This window comes from Colletotrichum fioriniae (assembly GCF_027942845.1).
Source record: "Colletotrichum fioriniae strain IMI 355084 chromosome Unknown scaffold_10, whole genome shotgun sequence".
Lineage (NCBI taxonomy): Eukaryota > Fungi > Ascomycota > Sordariomycetes > Glomerellales > Glomerellaceae > Colletotrichum > Colletotrichum fioriniae.
In genome coordinates, this window is record NW_027076846.1 from 1 (window position 1) to 20,067 (window position 20,067).

Sequence of the window (20,067 nt, forward strand, 5' to 3'; positions counted from 1 at the left end):
AATCATCAATGCAGCTGGTCAAGAAGGACCCAATCTTCCCATATTCGTCTGCAGGCCAGGGTTTTTGACAGAATTCTAGTGCTTATCCGCAATTCAGGATGAGAGGAAGGCTGGCCCAACCCTTTTCCCGCACCGGTGGGATCTTCGCCTCGAAATAAACGCCTCGAAAAATACTTTGTCCAATTGTCTCAGTAGCATCGACCTCGGGGGCCCGGAATCTGTCCCGCTCTACACAATGGCGACTCTAGATTTTGTCGTCATCGGAGCCGGTGAGTAATATCCCCCTAAATCCTTACCGAAGGTCACAATCTGAAGCCGCGTCTGTAGGATGGTGCGGTCTAGCGGCTGCCAAGACTCACCACCAGCTCCATCCCCACAACTCGCTGGCACTCTTCGAGCAAGCCTCGACCGCCGGCGGAGTATGGGCCGAGCACCGTCTCTACCCGGGGCTGAAGAGCAACAACATGCTCGGGACCTACGAGTACCCCGACTTCCCCATGGACCCCGAGACCTTCGGCATCTTACCCGGAGATCACATTCCCGGCCAAGTCCTACATGACTATCTGACAAAGTACGCAGAGACCTTTGGCATTTTCGACAAGATTCGCTTCCAGCACAAGCTTCTCTCGGCAGAGCATCAAGAGAGCGGTGGCTGGGTCCTGACGCTTGTGAACGGCAAGGACGGCGGCGAGATCCAGGTTCTCGCAAAGAAGCTGGTCGTTGCAACTGGCCTCACTTCAGAAGCCTTTCTGCCCGATTTCAAAGGCCAACAGACGTTTCAGGCCCCCATTTTCCATGGCAAAGACTTTCTTCAGCATGCAGACACTCTCGAATCAGCAAAATCCGTGACGGTGTTTGGTGGTACCAAATCAGCATGGGATCTCGTGTATGCCTACGCGATTAAGGGCATTGCGGTGAACTGGGTGATTAGAGGTATCTTGAGATGACCACCTCATAATCATTACACTAATGCTGACAGGATGTAGAATCCGGACATGGTCCAGTATGGATGGCGCCCCCATACGTCACGCCCTTGAAGAAGTGGCTCGAGAAGCTCGTTCATACACGCGCCCTCACATGGTTCAGTCCCTGTTCATGGGGCGACGCCGACGGGTACGTCAAGACGAGGAACTTTTATCACGGCACGGCTATCGGCCGTGGCATCACCAACAACTTCTGGAGCGTCCTCGGCAACGACGTCATCACCCTGAATAAATTCGAGTCAGACCCGGAGCTGAAGAAGCTGAAGCCGTGGAGCGAGGCCATGTTCACGGCCTCCAGCTTCTCTATTCTAAACTACGAGACGGACTTCTTCGATCTCATCCGCAACGGCACGGTTAAAGTGCACATTGCCGATCTGGTTAAGCTATCGCCAGGCACCGTTCACCTTTCCGACGGCTCTTCCCTGGTATCAGATGCTCTCTGTTGCGCAACCGGCTGGAAGCAGTTCCAACCTATCAAGTTTCTCCCTGAAGGCATCGACAAGGAACTCGGTCTCCCACACAAGCCTTCTGCGGAGAGTTTTCCACCCGCCGAGATGATTGAGACTATCGACAAGGAGATTTTTGAAAGATGGCCGCGTCTCAAGGATCAGCCTGTCCAGAACAAGAAGCTAAAGCCACTAGTCGAGGACGAAGGCATCTCGACAAAAGAGGCCGTCAACCCGTATACGCCCCTCACGCCGTACGTGCTCCATCGCTTCATGGTACCGCCGTCGGCCAAGCTGCTGGCGCACCGCGACATTGCGTTCGCGGGCGTTTTGATGAACTTCACCGTGGCGATGATCTCCCACGTGCAGTCATTATGGATCGACGCCTACTTACATGACCAGATGCCCTCGGTTACCGAGGCCACAACAAGTGCTGAGACGATGGAAAAGCTGCGGTACGAGACTGCACTTCACAGTCGGTTCTGTAAGTGGAGATACCCCGCCGGGCACGGGGACAAGTTCCCAGACTTTGTTTTTGATGCTGTGCCATATATCGACCAGCTTGTGGGCGATCTGGGGTTGAAGGTGTACAGAAAGAATGGCATGATTGCGGAGGCATCTGAACCGTACGGCCCAGAGGACTACAAGAACCTTATCAGCGAATGGACAGAGAAGCAGGTTGATGGTTGATAAAACATTAGCCACGTTCTTAATTTACAATACAAGCCAATAATGTTTGATATCTACTTTGACTTCACTCTCGGGTCTAGGTGCCGTTGAGGCTAGCCAGTCCCGGCAAATTTAGGCAGCAGCCTCACCGCCCTCCAAATGTCTATACCCTGCGGCCCAATGTCTTATCGGATTGATAGTCCAGCATCAACTCAAGGAGACTCATGCTCTGGCGATCTTTTACAGTTGGTGCATATCATTCCTGAACCCTCTCCCCGGGCGGCGTTGTGATAATGGAGGGAACAGGTAGACCCGCAGTCTCAACCAGGAGAACGAGACAAACAGCGAGATTGGACGACGCAGCGGCCGCCTCTTCAGGACCATCTCAAACTACAAACAATGATTTGCACTCTGTCATCATAGAACTTCAACACAGTACGACGGGCATGAGGGTGGAAGGCCTGCATATCCTTCCAGAAATCCTCCACGTCGGCCTCAAACTCCAAAACTTAAGAAAGAAAAGCATCCAGCTGCTCTTAAAGAAGCGCCAACTATTGATAGAAACACCACTTGATGTCCCAGATGACATCAAAAGAAAGGGCCTAGCCTCATCGGTCATGGCAACCTTGGTATTTGCCCAGGAGGAAGCAGGCACAGCGGTCTGTATCTCATCCAACGGCATTCTTCTCACTTGTTCCCACTGCATCGCCGAGACCATAGACGACTTTGACGACTCCAAAAGCCACTGGCTCCTCTTCGCTTCAGGCCAAGTAGTCGAAGCCAAAGCCCTAGCATGGGATGGCAAGAGAGACCTGGCCCTGTTGAAAATAACATCAGCCCAACGGCCTCCGCTACCTTCAGGGCCGTCGTCATCACCGCCCTCAGGGAGATTCCCCCTTCATAACCCTCTCCTCCGCACCGCCCGCCTTGAAGGCTCGACTCATCTGCGTGGGCCACCCGGGCAGCGAGGACTTCGAGGCGGATCTCCCGGGAACGAAGACGGACTACGACGTCCTCCACCTCAGCACCGGCACGTTTAGGGGTTGCGCCGTGGGCCAGGATCAGCAGGATAATTCGGAGATCGGGGCGCTGATGCATTCATGTTGGACGTACTGGGGTCACAGCGGCGCACCGCTAGTCGATAGGAAGACGGGGACGCTCGTTGGGCTTCATTCCTCATGGGATGATGAGACGGGGATGCGGAGGGGAGTTGCTTGGGAGGCTATATCTGGGTTTCTGGAGGAGAATAAGCGTTATTTGTGATCTTTGGGTGCCAAGTCTTCAAACCATGTAGGTGCCTCTCTTGTCATGGATTTGGATGTATATTTTACACAGATATATCGTATATAGGCTGGAGGCTCCGTTCTTCATACGAAATCCAGCAAAAAGGTAAAGGTAGGAAGATCGTTCTTGCCTCTTTACTTTATAGCGTACCTGCCTACCTTTTCCGATTCTTGCTTCCATAGTTGGTTCCTTCATCATCCGAATCGTTCTTTCTTCCATCGCAGACAAATCCTGCCCACGCAGTTGAGTACCCAAAAATTATTAAACCTCTATAACCCTCCACCCAGATCATGTTCTTTTCATGATCACCAACACACACCCACATGCACACATGTCATCCATCGATTGCATGCGAGGCTTCTAGATTTAACAAACCCATATCATCCGCTCGGATATTCTGCTCAAACACTAACAATCGAACCCCTCTCCTCTTGTGTTTGTTCAAAGAATCAGAGTTATTCTCATCAAAAGCTGTTAGTTGTTGTTCTAGTCCTCCAGGTTAATCACTCCGATCTTCTAACATATATCTCTAGACAATACCCTTGGTTCCAACGCATTTATTGTACGTTACCCACGTCTGCGCTTCCCATTCATACCTTCGATGCGACCGGCCAGCACCGTCTCTGCGCTCACGATACCCACGATACTCACGGTTTCAAATTTGAACCTCAAGTTCCTCCCGTCTTCCACTGCTCGAATTACCGGCTGTCCGTCTGCCTCCCACCCTCTGCTCCAACAATGTTCAACCTCTGGCTGGGCGAAGGCCCTTACCTTCCCTTCATCAACACACCCACAACGACCACAATCTCGACCCCAACAGGCCTCCTCTCACCATCAACAACCTCCATTGCAACCGCAGCAATGGCTACCACCACCGAGGAAGTCGAAGCCCTCCGCGCTTGGGTCCTCTCCACATCGGGCAACTGGCTGTTGAACATCGCCAAAGCCCTCGCTCTCTCCATTCCCCTGGGCCTCCTCATCTCCGCGATGTGTTGCTGCTGGATCCCTTGCCTCTGGTACACCGACCACCTCACCGACGACTTCCTCGACATCAGTGTCTGGACCGGTCGCCTCCTCCGCGGCGAGTACGGTACCCCCGGTGGTTGGGTCCCCTTCATCCGCCGCCGTGTCAGAATGTTCTTCATGGGTCGCGAGGAGCGCGCCGAGGCCGAGCGCCGCGAGGCGCAGGAGGCAATTGACCGCGTCGTAGGAGAGCTTCGCGATCGCAACGGCCATGTCGTTCGTGTCGGATACCAGCAGGAGCCTGCCATGACGACTGGTCTCCCGCCTCAGAACCGCAACATGCGTCGCCAGATGGCACGTCAGCAGGCTCACGCGAACCGTACGGCCAACAATAACAACTAAGCAACGCTCAAATCCATCCTGGTCAAACTTCACGAGTTATGGTTTCGAATTCTGTTCCAAGCGTCTAGCACTTGCGGAGAAAATCGAATTTGGTAAGCCAGTCGCTGCTTCTTCTTCCCTCCTTCTCGCCAATCTCACGATGAGACCGACAGAGCTTACTGACATTGAGCATAGGTAGTCACCGCTCTTGCTGAAACGAACACGAAACAAGAGGCATACAGATCTGTATTTCACGACACGGAAACAGAGGGAAACCTGGCTAGGAGGGAAGAGCTATACTGGGTGCGCTTGGTTGAGTGCATACACGCATAGGTTGGAAACAATACGATTGGCGACGAGCCAGGCTGCTGCCACAACCTATTCGATAGAGTGTGGAGGAGGAGAATAGGGGCAAAAGATCCCTCATATGACTGGGGATCGTTGGAGATCTGGAAGCATGCCCATTACTACTAGACTTGCGCGCGAGATTGGCAAATCATCGGCATTCCCGGCGATAGTTACAACCTCCAAAAGATCCGGTCTTGCGTTTATCACATTGAAGCCTGCTTACGACTGTGACCAGTTTTTTAACTTCCACCGTAGATGATCACATGCCCCCCTATATGTGCTATAAAGTCAGCCAGCTGTTAGAAGACCAAAAGTATATGTTCTTTTTGCCTACCTTGAGCCCGATTGTGGTCAAAATAAGACTCAAATACCACGCATCTCACTGTCAAAGTATAACGAAAAAGGAGCACTAGCGTGAAGTCAGATATCTGCATCTCATTTTGACGCCTCCGCAGAGGACCGGCCGAGTCTATCTCATGATAAAACCTTCCAGCTGTTCTTCGCCGAGATGGTGGGTAGTATGTACAATCCAGAAGTTTTCCTACACACAGGCGGCATCAAACGCGCCAGCCGACTCAAAGAGTGGATCCTGCAAAAAAAAAGCGATCCTCTTTTTCAAATTTTTCTCTTCCGTCTCTCCGGGGCCGGTCGTTGAATGGTTCTCCTCCAATCACACGCCGGCCCTTCCTCCAAAAACGACGCGTCTCCAAGCTGAACAATCCCCGGTTGAGGGGTGGTATCATTTCCTGACTGAAGCGAAGCGCAAAAATTAGGAAATCACAAAGGTGAGTGTTAGAGGCGTTGGGCCATAAGATTATTGCCTGTTAATAATAGAAGGCGTGGGGGGCGTGTGATGTGGTGTGATGTGGGGGGCGAGTGAGATATCTTAGCAAGTGTGTCCGTTTCGAACGCTCGCTGCTCTCGCTTGGTATTTGGTGTATGGTGGATGTTGGAGCTGGTGAGGCAGGCAATGGACCATGCGAACGAGTTGAAGTCGATGGTCAGAAGGTATGTTGACAAAAAGGAAAGGTGGTTGGCGTGTTGGTAATGGGTGCTTGAGAAGAGTCGAAAAGAGTTTGGGGTATAATAGAAAAGGGCGGGAAAAAGTATGTCCCAATGTGTGATAAAGTAATGTAGGTAGGTATCGCCATTGCGTTTACTGCCCGAAGGAACTGTGGCTTTGATGCGCGTCTTGAAGAACTAGAAATTTGTTAACATGAATGTGGGAAATCTGGCGAGCAGGCCTTGACTTACTGTGCAGCACATTCATCTGTCCGGCGCGATCTTCGCACGCAACCTGCAAGCCGGAGCCTTCAACCAAGTCAAGGCAGATGCTGTTGGGTAGCTCCTGGATTTCCATGTCGGGAATGTAGGGCACCCGGAAGTCCGAGAGATGGTATCTCTTGACACCGGCACCTGTCGGCTGCTTGTTCTTGGCGGCGTTGCCAGCGGCGACGGCGCTCAAGATCAAAAAGCCTTGGGAGTCCAGGCACATGCTGCGACGCTTCCATAGCAAGTTGTCTGGGAATTGGACGTTGACATCTCCCATGAAAGCCTCGATGGTAGGTTGTTGGAGGCGGGCCACCTCTGATGCATCCTCCTCCTGAACGGTAGGAGAGATGGCAGTCGGGGTCATGGTCTTACCACGCCCGGCACTGCTCAGGGATGACGAAAGGCGACGCATGAAACGACCTGCGCGGCCCTTCTTCTTGTCACTAGCAGTGGATTTGCTATCGTCGCCGGAGCCACTGCCCTCGGTGAACATGGATGGAGACATGGCACCGCTCAAATCGTTCTCCTTGCTAATGGAAGATCGACGGCTGCTGATTGAGAGGCGACGGCTGAGACCACCAGAGTTTGCGTGAGTAGAGGGGGGTCTTGAAGGAGACTTTGAGCCAGGAGACATGGGGAGAGGAGCGGTCAATGCCTCTGTGGAGGGAGAGGTGAGTGACTTGCGGCGGTCCTTAATGAAGTCCTTCATGATGCTGAGAGACGAGCGCCTCGGAGCTTCTTCGACATCCTCCCTGGGGTCAATAGACTGAGAGCGGCGCTTCTCCTTTGACAGTCTTCGCTCCTGAATAGTCTCTTTGGAGGGTTCCACTGTTGCCAGATTGGCCGGCGGGAGCGGTAGCTCGGCCTTCTGATGATCGACAACCAACGGCGACACCTTAAGTTCGAGCCGTTCGAACTCGGAAGGGTTTTTGGGAGGCTCCGGCGCCTTACCCGCCTGGCTGGGGTCGCGAATGATTCGCGCCGTAACGGAGATGGATTCTGGGCGGCCCCTGGGCGGATTGCTGCCAGGCATCTCAAACATTGAGAGCCTGTTTGCCATGGACCCCGACCTACCACGGCCTGCAGTCTCCGGAGATGACTCTACCGACTCAGACATAATAGGCGGGACGGGACTGGCGCCACGTGTCGAAGGCCTCGTTCTGTCGACAACCGAAGGGGAACGGGACGGCGGATCCCGGACGCTTCCCCTCTTAACGGCGAAGAACGCTGAGGATGGCCTCGGAGCCTTCAGACTGCTTGTGTCCGCTTCGACAACACCGGGTGCATGGGCAGACAGCTTTTCCAGAGCCTTGATACGTTGGGAGATGCTAGACCCAATCTTGTTAGGCTGGTTTGGCTTCAAGTGATTGTTGCCCTGTTGCTGCGTAATCTTGTGTAGAAAGGCTGCGCCAGATGAGATTGATCTCTGGCTTTGGGCTTGAGCCACATCTGCAGCAGTGAGTCCCCGCACTGGGTTCGAGATCGTGCGAACAACCCCGCGCGACGTCGGCCTGCTAGCGTTCTGAATCGTCGGGCTTGGGAACACCGGGGTGATGGGCGATTTGGATACAGTTATGTGCTGTGCTTGCTCAACCGTGGCGGAGTGCAGCTCATCCAACAAGTCCTCGTCGTCAGAGATATTGTCTTCTGCATGCTTCTCGGGTACTTCCAGGTCGGTCCGGATCGGTTCAATGAGCGATCTACGCTTGGACGCCTCCGAGGTTGCCGGAGTCTCCTCAGCAACACTGTCATTTTCCTCTACCGCAATAGGCAGTGGCTCTGTGGGTGCCTGTTCTTCAGGCGACACGATGGTGGGAACTTCGACGGCAGCCGACCTGAGATCCTGGGTCGAGAACTTGGACCGAGGAACTCTGAGTCCAGGCGAACGAGGAGATAGCGGCGATTTGGGAGATATTTCCGCCGGCAAAGAAACGGTGTCGCTGACATCCAGCGGAGTTGGCTTGGTTGGTTCGACGGGAGCTTTTGGCTGAGTTGGGCTCGTGGAAAACTTGGAGATTGGTAAGCTAAAAGTGGGCGATTTGGGTTGTTGAGCCTTGACTGCTACCTTCTCAGTCTCAATTTGTTGATCCATGGGCTGGGCGAGTCCAGCAGTTTCTGCTTGCTCAGCGTCAAGTCCTTGTGTTATGGCAGCGGGTGTTTCTTCCTTGTCCTCGGTCGAGTTCTCGTTGGTAGGTAGAGCTTCCTGGGGTTCGGGAACGTCGATTGGGGCGGTCTCGGGGGAGTCGGTGAGTTCATCTTGAATCGCGGGGGCGCGCTCAACCACCGGCTCGGTATCGTCTTGTTTCTCACTGACGTCGGCCTCGGGCTCGTTCGATATCGGGGCCGCAGCCTCTTCGGAAACATGAGCTTGCTCAACCCCCGCCTCCCGCTCGACTTGCTCGTGTACCTCAGCCATATCCGTATCAACATCAAGATTCTGTTCCTCGAGCTCCTTTACTGTCTCTTCGGTGGATTCGGATAGTGATGACGCCTTCGTCGACTGGTCGGGTTCGGAAGACGCTATGATGGGCGATGCAGGATGAGAGTCGCTCTGAGTGAACTCAGAGGCCACGTCGGTGTGGACAGACACTGACGATGCGTCAACTACAATGCCTGAATCCGCCTTGGAGACTGAAAGTCGTCTCTTACGTTCGTCGTCGTCATCTGCTTCGGTAGCAAGGGTCTCCTCGGTTATCTCCTCAATGTGTTCGACAGGCTGAGCCTTTTCCGAGGCGACCTCCTCAGCAGGGGCATCGATGACAGGGGCGGAGGCGGATGGTTGGTTCATTTTCTTCTTCTTCTCCCTCAGTTGCATCGCCTTCATCAGACGCGCCTTTTCAGGCGTCATGACCTGTTTGGCAGAAAGGGTGGTGAAGGACGGCATCGCGGATTTAATTGAAGCGCCCGAGCTCGTTGTGGGTCGCCCTGAGCTCGTGTGTGGCCTAACAGGTTCATCGACCTGGGAAATAGGATCCCCGTCGGGTAGGGGTATTGAAGTGGCGGCCAAGGAGATTTCGGTTGTTTCGTCGGGGTGGGCTGGTTCGGCAGGATCCAGAGTATTTTCCTTGGACTTTCCCTTTTTGGAACCCTTGGAAAATAGCTTGAAGCCAGAGGGCATCTGCGAAATTGGTCGGAAAGCAGCCCCCACAGCAGCAGTCCCGGTGCGAGCACGGCCGGCAACGTCGAGAGATGGTCGTGGGGCAAGTTTGACTCTGGGTTTGCCGTAGGTATAAGATGACGAAGAATAAAGCTCGGGTCGCAGGGACTGCGATGACATGCGACGTCCTTCGTCTACCGATTTCGAAGGCGAAGGCGGTCTGGCGCCGACAAATTCGGGCGGCTCCAATGATGTAGAAAACTTGCTCTCTTCGGGCGAATTGGCAAGGTCGGCATTCAACGTCACGGGCGGGCCTTCGATTGGCGATTTCGGGGCGTCTGTCAAATCTTCTGTCGCGTCTTCCACTAGATTATCAGGACCTGTGGATTTCCGCTTGCTTGCTCTCTGTTCTTCTTCTTCCTCTTCCGCAATTTCCATCAACCGTCTCCGTCTCAAAGAGCTTGTCGAGGACGAGGTCGATCCAGATGCAGCGTGCAAGGAGCAGGCGGCAGACAGCTTAGTGTCCTTGAGCTCCTTCGCGGAAGCTATCGAGAAATCGGTATTGTACGGCGCAAACCGTTCGCATACGGCATTGAAGTGGACAGTGACTCGCGCTGCGATTGACAGACAGAAGGCCAAGTCAGCTTCATCTCCCTCTGGAATGGGGGAAAGACCACAATTATGCGCCACAGCCTAGAGAGAAACCCACCTTGGACAAGTCGAGAACAATCTTCGGGAAGATATTTGATGATTACGTTCCGGCGTCGGTACCTCAGAAAGCCAAATAAAGGCGAGTGGTCTTCGTTATCATTTTCGAATTGGGCGATATTGTTCCGGATCTCTACAATGCCACCATTCCCGCGACCCAATAGTTCAACGTCATCGCGACTCGCATACTTGAGGAGAAACCTATATTACGCAATAGTTCATGACGTCGGTCAGCCTACATGAATCTAGCGGCGCCTCAACGGCGAGCAAAGAGACAAGGGGAATTTGCATAATGGGATATGAAGGAAGCGGTGTGAGGCCGGCGAGCTACTCCGGGCTGGCAAGCGGTGACGGGCATGGAGAAGATGATGGTTCGGTCTATGGCGGGGGGGATAAAAGGGAGGGGATCATACCATCCTCCTGGTTCCGCAACGGCAGCCTCGTGGGCCTCCTTGACCTTGGGGTCGTCCAGGCCATTGAGCGACATCCTCCCTGTCGCCTTGACGAGCTACGAGTAACACAACGTGGAGGGTTTGCGGTTGTCGTTAACGTCGTTGTCCACGTCAGTGCTGGTGGTCGGGCGTGGAGGGCGATGTGCGCGGCGACTGCGACTGCGACTGCGACGGGGAGCCGGGAGCTGTACGGAGCTGTACGGAGGTAGCTGCTGGCGAGGTTGGTATCCGGGGGGCCGCAAGGCGAAATCGAGTGGATTCAGACGGAGGGCCAAAAAGTGGTTCGGAAGGGGGGGGTTTTTGGTCGCTTAGTATGCGCAGGCCGGACCGATGGCGGTTGCGATTTTCAGGGGTAAGGCTGAAGAGTGCAGCGGCGACAGCAGCAGCGGCAAAGGCGGCGACATGTAGAGCAGGCCAAGGGGCATGGGCGAGCGGCACATGGGCACCAAGAAGTGTCGTGAAGAAAATGGGGCAGCACAAAAGAGACACAGGCAGAAGAAAGTGTGTCTGGCCCTCTGTTGTGTAGGTAGACGAGGGTTGAGAAGGGAGATTTGAGTCGTCTATGGGAAATGCGACAGGAAAGAGAAAGTGGGAAAAGGTCGTGTTTGAGCCACGGACCTCGTCGAGGGGAGCTTCCTGGTGGAGGCCGAGAGAGACGGAGGGGTGTCTTGGGCGAAGGTACTGGATAGGTCCGGATAATGATAGTCTGATCTGCCCAGGTCCGGTCTGGTCCAGGTCGCGTCTGCCGGCTCGGGGGGTGGGTGAAGTCGTATTATTGCACCAGTTTGCTGCAGGTAAGGTGGTGGTCGACGCGTGGGATGAGAACGCTGTGCAGCAAACAGGGTTGACCGCGAACCCAGTACCGAAGCAGGTGATGGACGTGAAGACCAAGAGACAGAGAGGTACGAAAGGTCAAGGTACCTCTCGAAATGAGCGTGTAGCTACTGCTAAGGCAGCCAGATGAAATGAATGGAGAGAAGGGGTAATTACGGCTGGACCGTGGCAAGGGCAGCAGAGTACCGTGAAGAAAGGCGCAAATGAAGAATTGGATGGGACTAGTACGACTAAAGAGCTAAGGGTCTGAAGGGTCGTGGACAACAAGGGGTCCAAAAGAAGGTAGGGGGTGCACAGGAAGAGAGATAAGGATAAAGAAGAGAGAAGAAAAAGCAGTTTAAGGTAGGTGTCGAAGTGTATCCCAAATCGCGAAAGTTGCAGACTGAAGATGTTGCGCTTGGAAGACACGCATAAGTTGACAGCAGGAAAAGTATTACAGAGCGGAAAGAAAGAGGGGGGGCGGATAGGAGAGAAAGAGGCGACAGTTAGGAACTTCTTGGAAGTCTCGTCGAAAGGGAACCCCAACTTTCTGTCTCTGACTGGCAGGGTAAGGTAGGGGCGATTGGGGTCTACCATCTACTGCGTACCTACTGTGTAAGGTACCTAGGTACCAAGGAAAGGTATCCGCAACGGGCCCATGCCTGCCTGAAAGACCGGGTTTGACAACGGAAGGCACCAAATCATGAATGGATTATTTTGGAAGTGACCAAACAGAAGGTGTCTCCTTCCTCGTCAACTCCAATTGGCTTAGTAAAGCATCAAAGGGATGAGTGTCACTCTCTTCTTACACTTTTGACTTCCTCCCCTTTTGCTCATCGTCGCTGGACTCCATCTTGAACCCACCGCTTCCAACCAACCACCATCTTGAGACCACCCATTCATACCCGCACCGGCCCTGCAGATACAGCTAAAAGCTAAGGCACCTCGCGCCGGCTGCCCTCGGGCCTCCCTGGATCTTCTCCCTTTTGGGGTCTCTTTTGCGGGCTTAGGGCGAGAATGGGACCGACTTGTGGTCTACGCAGTAGACGTTTTTAAGGGGGGAAAAGAACGGGAATTCTTTAGAACAAGACCAAGGGATGCGGACGGACACCTACCAAGTTCCAACAGCCATGATGCCAATTCCATCCAGCCAATGGCTTGCTTCCATTCGTCTACAACGCACCCTGGAATCGCTGGGACTGCCACTTGAGAAGTACAACACAGACCACCATCCATCCCGGTGGAGAGGCACGGAGGCAGAGCACGGGGCATCTCCGTCCTGCAGCAAATCGGTCCCTTCCAAGACCTCTAATTCGGACTGATCGCTGGTCCAAAGAAGCTCTGTTGGTGTTGGCTTCTCCAACAGGTACCCTTCGCTGCATCTCATTAGCCACGAACTGATGTCTACTAGGAACTAGACCGGTGAAACTGAAAGGAAGGGGCTTCCAAGCTACGGTCACGATTTACCTAAAAATTCAACGAAAACCGTTTTGTTTTTCTTTTTCGCCGTTGAACGACCAAACAAAACATTCCATTCCAGTGCCCCCTATCCTCCACCATCATGCTACGCCACGCTTTGCCGCTACTGGAAAGCTTGCTAAGGGGGAACAAAGCGACGCCATCTTGTCATTCGCCGTCAGCCCACGTAAGTTCCCCCTCTGCCACTATTTTGGACGCGACAACCGTGCCGAGAAAGGTCAGAAAGAGTCAGGTCAAGACACCGGTCAAGGCACGAATTGACAAGACACACAAAAGAGAGAGAGAGAGAGAATGAAGGAGACAAGCCAGGCGGACTCCCAGAACTGGTGCCAGTTCTGGGGGTGCAAGGGCAATGAAACGTCCAATGCTGCCACCGGAGTCCCGGAACCTGAGTAAGCTGCCTCTGCACGCCACGCTTACTGGACACTAGCTGCTGGAACGATCTTCGACGAATAAGAGAACCCAATATACACGGGATATTGAAACTGCTTCAACATGTCTGCGTCGCAAGTTGGACGACATGCGACGAATGAGTTCCCGGAGGATACTCTTGTTCGACCATTCATTTACTCAAGTCAAACAAGTGGCTACCACCATATTTTGGGACTCGACGGACGCAACGTTCGCATTCCTCCAACCTCAACGGCCAAAGGAACAATGATGACTAACGACGACTTACACCCGCCACGACTCAGGTTCAGGAATAGGACCATTGGGGGGGGGATGAGCAAAGTTCGTCCCGTCGGAATGATCTCCGTATCCCACCACCACACGATCGACCCTTGGCTTTCTGTCTTTAGCAAAACTCTGAGCCAAATTCTCACGGCTTGACGTGAACACTGAATAATGGATGCCATCCTGGCTGATTCCCGACCCGATGGGCTGCCAAGTGGAGGTAGCAGAAAGGCTCTCTGTGTCTTGCTCCAACGATACCTCAATCAACCACTTCAACGCGCGCGGATTGGTAGACATCAGCCAAACCCATCGTCAGTTCCAGCAAGGTCATTTTTTCCACAGGCAACAATGTTTGACGGTTCTCAGCACACATATGGGACAATCGGATAAGTCATCAACGAATCTCAGCGTAACTCCACCGGCGGCTCGGCCATGCGCTATGACCGTTGTCGAATCCACAACGGCCTGCCTGCCAAAGAAGCTCAGGTGCGGAAATGAGAGTCAAATCAAAAGTTCGCTGAATCACCACCACAGAGAGCCGTTCCCCCCGAGCTTGAGAATAATCTCTCACCACAATTTCTCGCTGTCGTTTCCTCCCACTGCCCAGAGACCGGTCCCCGTACCAGCCGTTCGAACGCGTGGGTCTCTCACAAACCGTCTCTTCTCGGACTCGTTTCCCACGTCTACTAGATTCGCTATGCATCTTTCTAGAAGTTCGGGTGTTCCGCAAAAAAGAGGGGCGACGGTTGGGGTCCTCCTCTGCAAGTCCATCTTATCCGTCCCCGGTAGCATTTGTCATTGTTTCGGACGATGCAGCTCATATTAACCTCCGATCTCTCTCGTCCCATCACGCTGCAAATCTGGCAGAAGTATTGCGGACCTCGACTCTCAGAAAGTCCCAGCTCCAGCAGTACCGGGAAGCTTTGCAGTACTGTTCTAAAGGTTAGACCTCTCAAACCTCAGATAAAGTGCCTGCAGCTCCTAGCGTGCAGTAGAAGGTAAGGTACGGAGTACAATATGCAAGCGGGCAACATGCAGCGTGCATATCCCCCCGCCCTCTCATGCAAGTCCGGTGATGCATAAATTTCATCACTTGGAGCAGCGCGGTCAAAGCGGAGCGAGTGCTTGAGGTCCCCGGCATGTCGTCTTCGTTCATTGCAAGTTGGATGAACTCGTCACTCGAACGAACATTCATCCATGTGTCCATAGACAAACCCCTCAGTATCTCGTAAATCGAGGTGTTCATCTAAATTCTTCAACGGATCAAACCATGGGGACTTCCATCCCACCACCCAGGAGCTACAGATACCTTAAGTAACGGATACCTACAGGGTCCACCTCTGCTGTTGAGTTCAATTTTAGATATTCTTCGATAAAGTTATCCGCATTACCGAGTGAAAAAAAAGAAGAAAAAAAAAAGACGAAGCCATCTCAGGGGGGAAGGGAGCGGCGCGCCGGCGCTAGCTGGCTCCGGTTTACAGCTCCGGGCACGAACCGGGGGGGCCTCGGCAGCGTTAAACGGCCCAAACGGCTCATACACTACGTAAGCAAGCGGAGGAAGGAGGGAAATTACACATCCCGTACGGGGTACAATGTAAACCTCATCCTCTCCTCGTGGCTTTTGACTTTGGAACCGCGCAAAGATCTGCCGCCGCCGCCGCCGCCGCCGCCGCTGCTATGCATATTCGGAATTGGCACCCGAGTTGAAGCTAATGTTCTCCATTCGGACTGGAGTTCCGTCCCCCATACATACTGTAAGTGCTTGTATCTGGTGAGCACGCTATTATCGAAACTCAACTTCAGAGGGAGAGCTCCATCTGCAAACATGGTCACGGTTTCAGAATGTTCAAGTAAATCGAGAATTAGGTTGTTTTTGCGTCTACGTATATGCCTATCGTCATGTGTCCTCAACAGCACACTTTTCTGAGAGAAAACAAAAAAGTCCGCGAGGGGAAAGGGGAGGGATATAAACTCAGGTATACATTGAGGGGGAGGCCCAGTGTTCGAATCACCGGATAATGAAACGCCGTTTTTTCCATGCTATCGTAAGGTATAGTTGTGCCACATTAAAGAAGGAATTGAGATGGGTATTGTTCTTTTCTTGTCCTTTGCTTTTTTTTGTTCTTTCTCTCTTTCAGTGAAGGCCGGCACCGACGGCGCCCGGCGGCGGGGCATCCAGGTCGACGCCCTCGACGACAGTCCTCTGCTGCGCGCTGTTGCGTACGAGGTTGCCAAAGTACTTGAGTGCGACCTCGCTCTCCTGACGGACCTTGAGCGTCTCCTCGCGGCGCTTGCCGAGGTCCTTGACGGACTGCTCGAGACCGACGCGGAGGTTGTCGGCGGGAAAGCGAAGAACCTTGCGGACTGAGCCCGAGATGCGCGTCGAGTTGGTGTGCACATAGTCGACTGCCTCCAGCTGAGCCGCAATCTTGGTGGAAAGCCGGTGGGGCAGAGAGTTGGGGATCTGGTTGAGGATATAGGCGGCGGCGGCGAACGCTGACGAGGGGGTTGATGTTAGCTGCAAATGCTACTAGCAAAGAAAAGATTTCGAAAACTTACAAGCTGCGACGATGGCGGGGACAATGAGGCGACGCAAATTGTCGTTGCCCACGATCTTCGCTGCGCTCAACGCGTGGTCCAACCAGCCGCTGGAACCCATCATGCGAGGAACGAGAGCTCCCGCAACGGTGAGAGCCATTCCTGTGCCTGCCACCTTCTCCTGCTTCTGGACGATGGTGTGCCAGTCGACAAAATCCCAGAGTTCAGTGGGAACGTCGACATTGCGCGCCATTGAGTCGCGCTTTCTCTTGAACATGACGTCAGGCCGGAACACTAGGCTCTGGTAGTCGTCGCCAAGGTGCATGATGCCGAGCTGCTTGATGGCGTTCACACCACCAACCGTCTTCGTCTTTGCGTGTTCCTCGCAGGCAACGACCGACTCATGGATGTAGGACATCATGGCTTCCTTCAGCTCTTCCGCGTACTCAAATGCATTGAAAATGCCCCGGTAAGGAACGCCGTGATTGTTGTCCCCAGCATGATCAATAGCCGTGCTGAGAGTGGTCCGCGTGTAGTCGTAAACCTCCTTGCATGTCCCTTCGGTGATCTTGTCAATCTCATCGCCAACCTGCGCGGTGGCCTTTCTGCTTGATTCGAGCTGGGGCTCAATCTCCTTGAGCTCCTTGACGACACGGTCAAGTTCGGAGTTTGCAACCTCTGAGTTGACGTTGGCAAGAACGTGAACGTCGTTCAAAATGTTGAGCAGATAAGTCTTTGCCGGTGCCAGCTTGGATCTGGCGCGCTTCTCAAGGACGAATCTTCGCAACGATTGCTCGAGGTTCTCAAAGTCTCGGATCTTCTCAACGTCCTTGCCCTTGCCCTTGGGGTCGTCGCCAGGGTCGTCGCCACCGCCTCCGCCGCTGCCCCCACCAGACGGCCCGCCTGGTGGCGCGGGAGCTGTAGGAACGGCATTACTCGAGACGAAATGTACCAGCTCATTGGATTCTTTGTGCGTTCTCGGGCTGAGTCCGTGTACCTGGTCGAGAATCATCTTCTGACATCTGTTTTTGTCTCTAATGTTGTCATAGCCGTTCACCACGATGAACAAGTACGCCTTCTCGGCGGCAGCTGCCCAGATGAACTCCTTGGCCGTCATGGTAAAGTGGTTGGCAGCCGATACTACGAAGACAACGACATCGATCTCCTCCTGTCGGGCGAAAACAGCCGTCGTTTTGGTTGTATCAGAGTTGAGACCCGGGGCATCGATCAAAGCAATATCCACCACGCCGTTGTTGAGCAGAGATTCGTCAATGGTTCGTACATCCTTGACGTAGACCTTGCACTGGGTGTATTTCTCGTTGTCCACCACGAGCTCCTCGAGCTGCGCCAGCTTGTAAACGTCATATGTGGTCTCGTTATGGCGGTCATAGTCAGCGTCCTTGTGAACAGCATGCACCTCCTCGAGGCCTCCATTCTCCCTTGCATCCAGAACCTCGCAAAAGATTGCCGTACAAGGTTGTTGATCCTCAGGAAGAACCTTTCTTCGAAGCAGAGCATTGCAGAAGGTCGACTTTCCGGCATTCAGATCACCGGTGATCAAGACTTTGCTGGAAGTATCTTCGATTCGTTCGCGAAGGTTGAGTAGGTGTCGGACGCTAGAGCTGATCTTGCCATCCAGAAGAGAGGCGATGGAGCCCTTCTCCAAGGAGTGAACAAGCTCTGCCTGGTGAAGGGAGCCCAGCTTGAGGTCCAGTTTGAGGACCGAAAAGTCCTGAGCGATTTGAGGCGTGACGAGTCGTGGCTCTTCTGGCGCCCGTCTTTCCTGCGCCCGGCTCGACTCGGCACTCTCGCGCGCTTCTAGCGATGTGAAGGATCGTCGTAAAGATGGAGGAGCGGTCGGGGAAGACGGAACGGACGAGGCGGAAGTGGACGTGGGGGCTTCGCCGATGGTTGAATATGAATGTGACGGAGCAGGGCGTGCTCCCTCGGCTCGCTGCACAGACGGATAGTGTGCTGGCCAGGACACGTTCATCTCTTGCAACTCCTTGAGGAGCTCAATGACCTTGTTGATGGAGCGACCCAGCGTCACTCTGTGGGCATTGTACCACAGCTGGTGGATAGCGCCGGCCTGGCTGCGCCGGTCAGCTTCGGAGAGCTGGCCATTGACAGGAGTCGGGATATGTCGGTCGCCAGAGGATGTCATGGCGTCGCCGTCTGCGATGCTGCCGCCGTAGCCAGAGTCGTTTTCGAGGAGTGACTGGAGATGCGCTGCATGTGCAGAGGTGGAGCCGGATCCAACGGTCATGAATTGCGGTGGCCTGCTCGATGACGGCACTGGTTGGTAAGGCGCGTCGTTGTCGTCCTTCTCAATCTCTTGGTCCATGGGGGCCTTGCCCTTCTTTGAAAAATAATCTTGGCTCATTTTCAGTCGGTCGAGGGTTGAAGCAGCATGGTCGAGAAACAATAAGTTGATTTCAAGGACGGGAAGAAAGGGGATTTGTTTGGGAGGCGACGAAGTTTTAGCGTAGCAGGCCCGAGAATGTTTTTTAGGGAAGCTCGTCATGTACTCCGTACATGAATGGAACTCCCAGCGCATGATTTTGGGCGGAGCGGCAAATTTCCCACCACCCTTTGTCGCGGCGCTTCGCCCATTGGCTCAAAACTTCAAGTCGGAAAATGCCGCCGCCATCCGAGGCCGGGCTGCCACGCTTCCATCCCTTATCTAATCATTCACCCCAGGTGGGAAGTTGGAACCTGGTCGGACCTTTCAGCGGGTCAGCGCAACCGGTCTGAGCAGTCAGTCAGTCACCACTCACCAGTGGTTTCCTTGGAAGTTACCTGACGCCGTGCCAAGCTGTTGTACGTACCCTTGTCCGTTACGTGAGTGCCAGGCAACCCGAATATCAATCAACCTCCACTATCAACTCCTCTTCGCGATAGCTACACAATCGCTACCATCGATCTCTTGGTTGCCTCGCCGTTGCCATTTCGAAAAACGACGCTTCATCCGCTCCGAAACGATTGTCCCCAGCCGCCACGATGAACGTATGCTGCGCGCACCTTTCCCCGCCATGGCTTGACCGACTACTGACCCTGTGACTTAGATTCTGGAATGGGCGTTCGGCAAGCGAATGACGCCAGCGGAGCGTCTACGCAAGAACCAGCGCATGCTTGATAAGGCGATCAGAGAATTGGATCAGGTCCGAACCAAGTTGGAGAAGCAGGAGAAGCAGTTGATTACCCAGATCAAGCAAAGCGCTCAGAAGGGACAGATGGGCGCCTGCAAGATCCAAGCCAAGGATTTGGTCCGGACAAGAAGGCATGGAGTCATGAATTTGAGGGACATACGATGCAAAACTCGGCTAACTGTTGTTGCAGGTACATCGAGAAGTTCTACGGCATGCGCAGTCAACTGCAAAAGATCTCTCTCCGGCTTCAGGTATTACGCAACCGGTCGGTCACTCGGGCTCGTAAACTTTGGCTGACACTTGATCTCACAGACATACCGCACCAACGAACAAATGATGACGGCCATGAAGGGCGCAACCCAAGCTCTCGGCACCATGAACCGATCGATGAACCTTCCCGCTCTCCAACGCATCGCAATGGAGTTCGAGCGCGAGAACGACATTATGGATCAGAGACAGGAGATGATGGATGACGTTATGGATGATGCCATGGATGTTGGTGCCGAGGAGGAAGGCGAGGAAGTTGTCGAGCAAGTCCTGGAAGAAATCGGAGTTGACTTGACATCAGCGGTAAGTACTTACATCCAGGCATTGGTGACTCACTGGCTAACGATGGGTTGTGTAGCTGGGCGAAACACCATCTGGGATGCAAACCACGGCCGTACCCGAAGGCAGAATTGCCCAGGCAGTTGGAGGAGGTGGAGGCGGAGGTGCGGATCCCGGCGACGACGACCTTCAGGCCCGCCTCGACAGTCTTCGGCGGTAGTCACAGTAATGGAGGGTTGGTGGAGTGATGACGATATTTTGCGG

General features: G+C 53.8%; 5 protein-coding genes across 5 annotated transcripts; 3 read left to right on the top strand and 2 right to left on the bottom strand.

The window, feature by feature from the left end:
* Positions 1-235: 235 nt before the first annotated feature.
* On the top strand, positions 236-2,119 carry N0V96_008069 (uncharacterized protein; the record flags this gene model as incomplete). Its single annotated transcript, XM_065758218.1, has 3 exons — positions 236-269; positions 328-933; positions 987-2,119. The coding sequence occupies 3 exons, from the start codon at positions 236-238 to the stop codon at positions 2,117-2,119; spliced, it is 1,773 nt and encodes a 590-aa protein (XP_065612973.1).
* Positions 2,120-4,120: 2,001 nt separating this feature from the next.
* On the top strand, positions 4,121-4,747 carry N0V96_008070 (uncharacterized protein; the record flags this gene model as incomplete). Its single annotated transcript, XM_053193868.2, has 1 exon — positions 4,121-4,747. One exon carries the CDS (start codon positions 4,121-4,123, stop codon positions 4,745-4,747), a length of 627 nt encoding a protein of 208 aa, XP_053048813.2.
* Positions 4,748-6,230: 1,483 nt separating this feature from the next.
* N0V96_008071 (uncharacterized protein) lies at positions 6,231-10,442 on the bottom strand (the record flags this gene model as incomplete). The annotated part of the gene is made up of 2 exons (XM_065758219.1): positions 6,231-9,988; positions 10,391-10,442. 2 exons carry the CDS (start codon positions 10,440-10,442, stop codon positions 6,231-6,233), a joined length of 3,810 nt encoding a protein of 1,269 aa, XP_065612974.1.
* Positions 10,443-15,704: 5,262 nt separating this feature from the next.
* Positions 15,705-18,491, bottom strand: FZO1 (mitofusin; the record flags this gene model as incomplete). The annotated part of the gene is made up of 2 exons (XM_053193866.2): positions 15,705-16,066; positions 16,130-18,491. The coding sequence occupies 2 exons, from the start codon at positions 18,489-18,491 to the stop codon at positions 15,705-15,707; spliced, it is 2,724 nt and encodes a 907-aa protein (XP_053048811.2).
* Positions 18,492-19,108: 617 nt separating this feature from the next.
* DID4 (ESCRT-III subunit protein did4) lies at positions 19,109-20,023 on the top strand (the record flags this gene model as incomplete). Its single annotated transcript, XM_065758220.1, has 5 exons — positions 19,109-19,114; positions 19,174-19,388; positions 19,448-19,508; positions 19,570-19,827; positions 19,883-20,023. 5 exons carry the CDS (start codon positions 19,109-19,111, stop codon positions 20,021-20,023), a joined length of 681 nt encoding a protein of 226 aa, XP_065612975.1.
* Between the last annotated feature and the right edge of the window lie 44 nt (positions 20,024-20,067).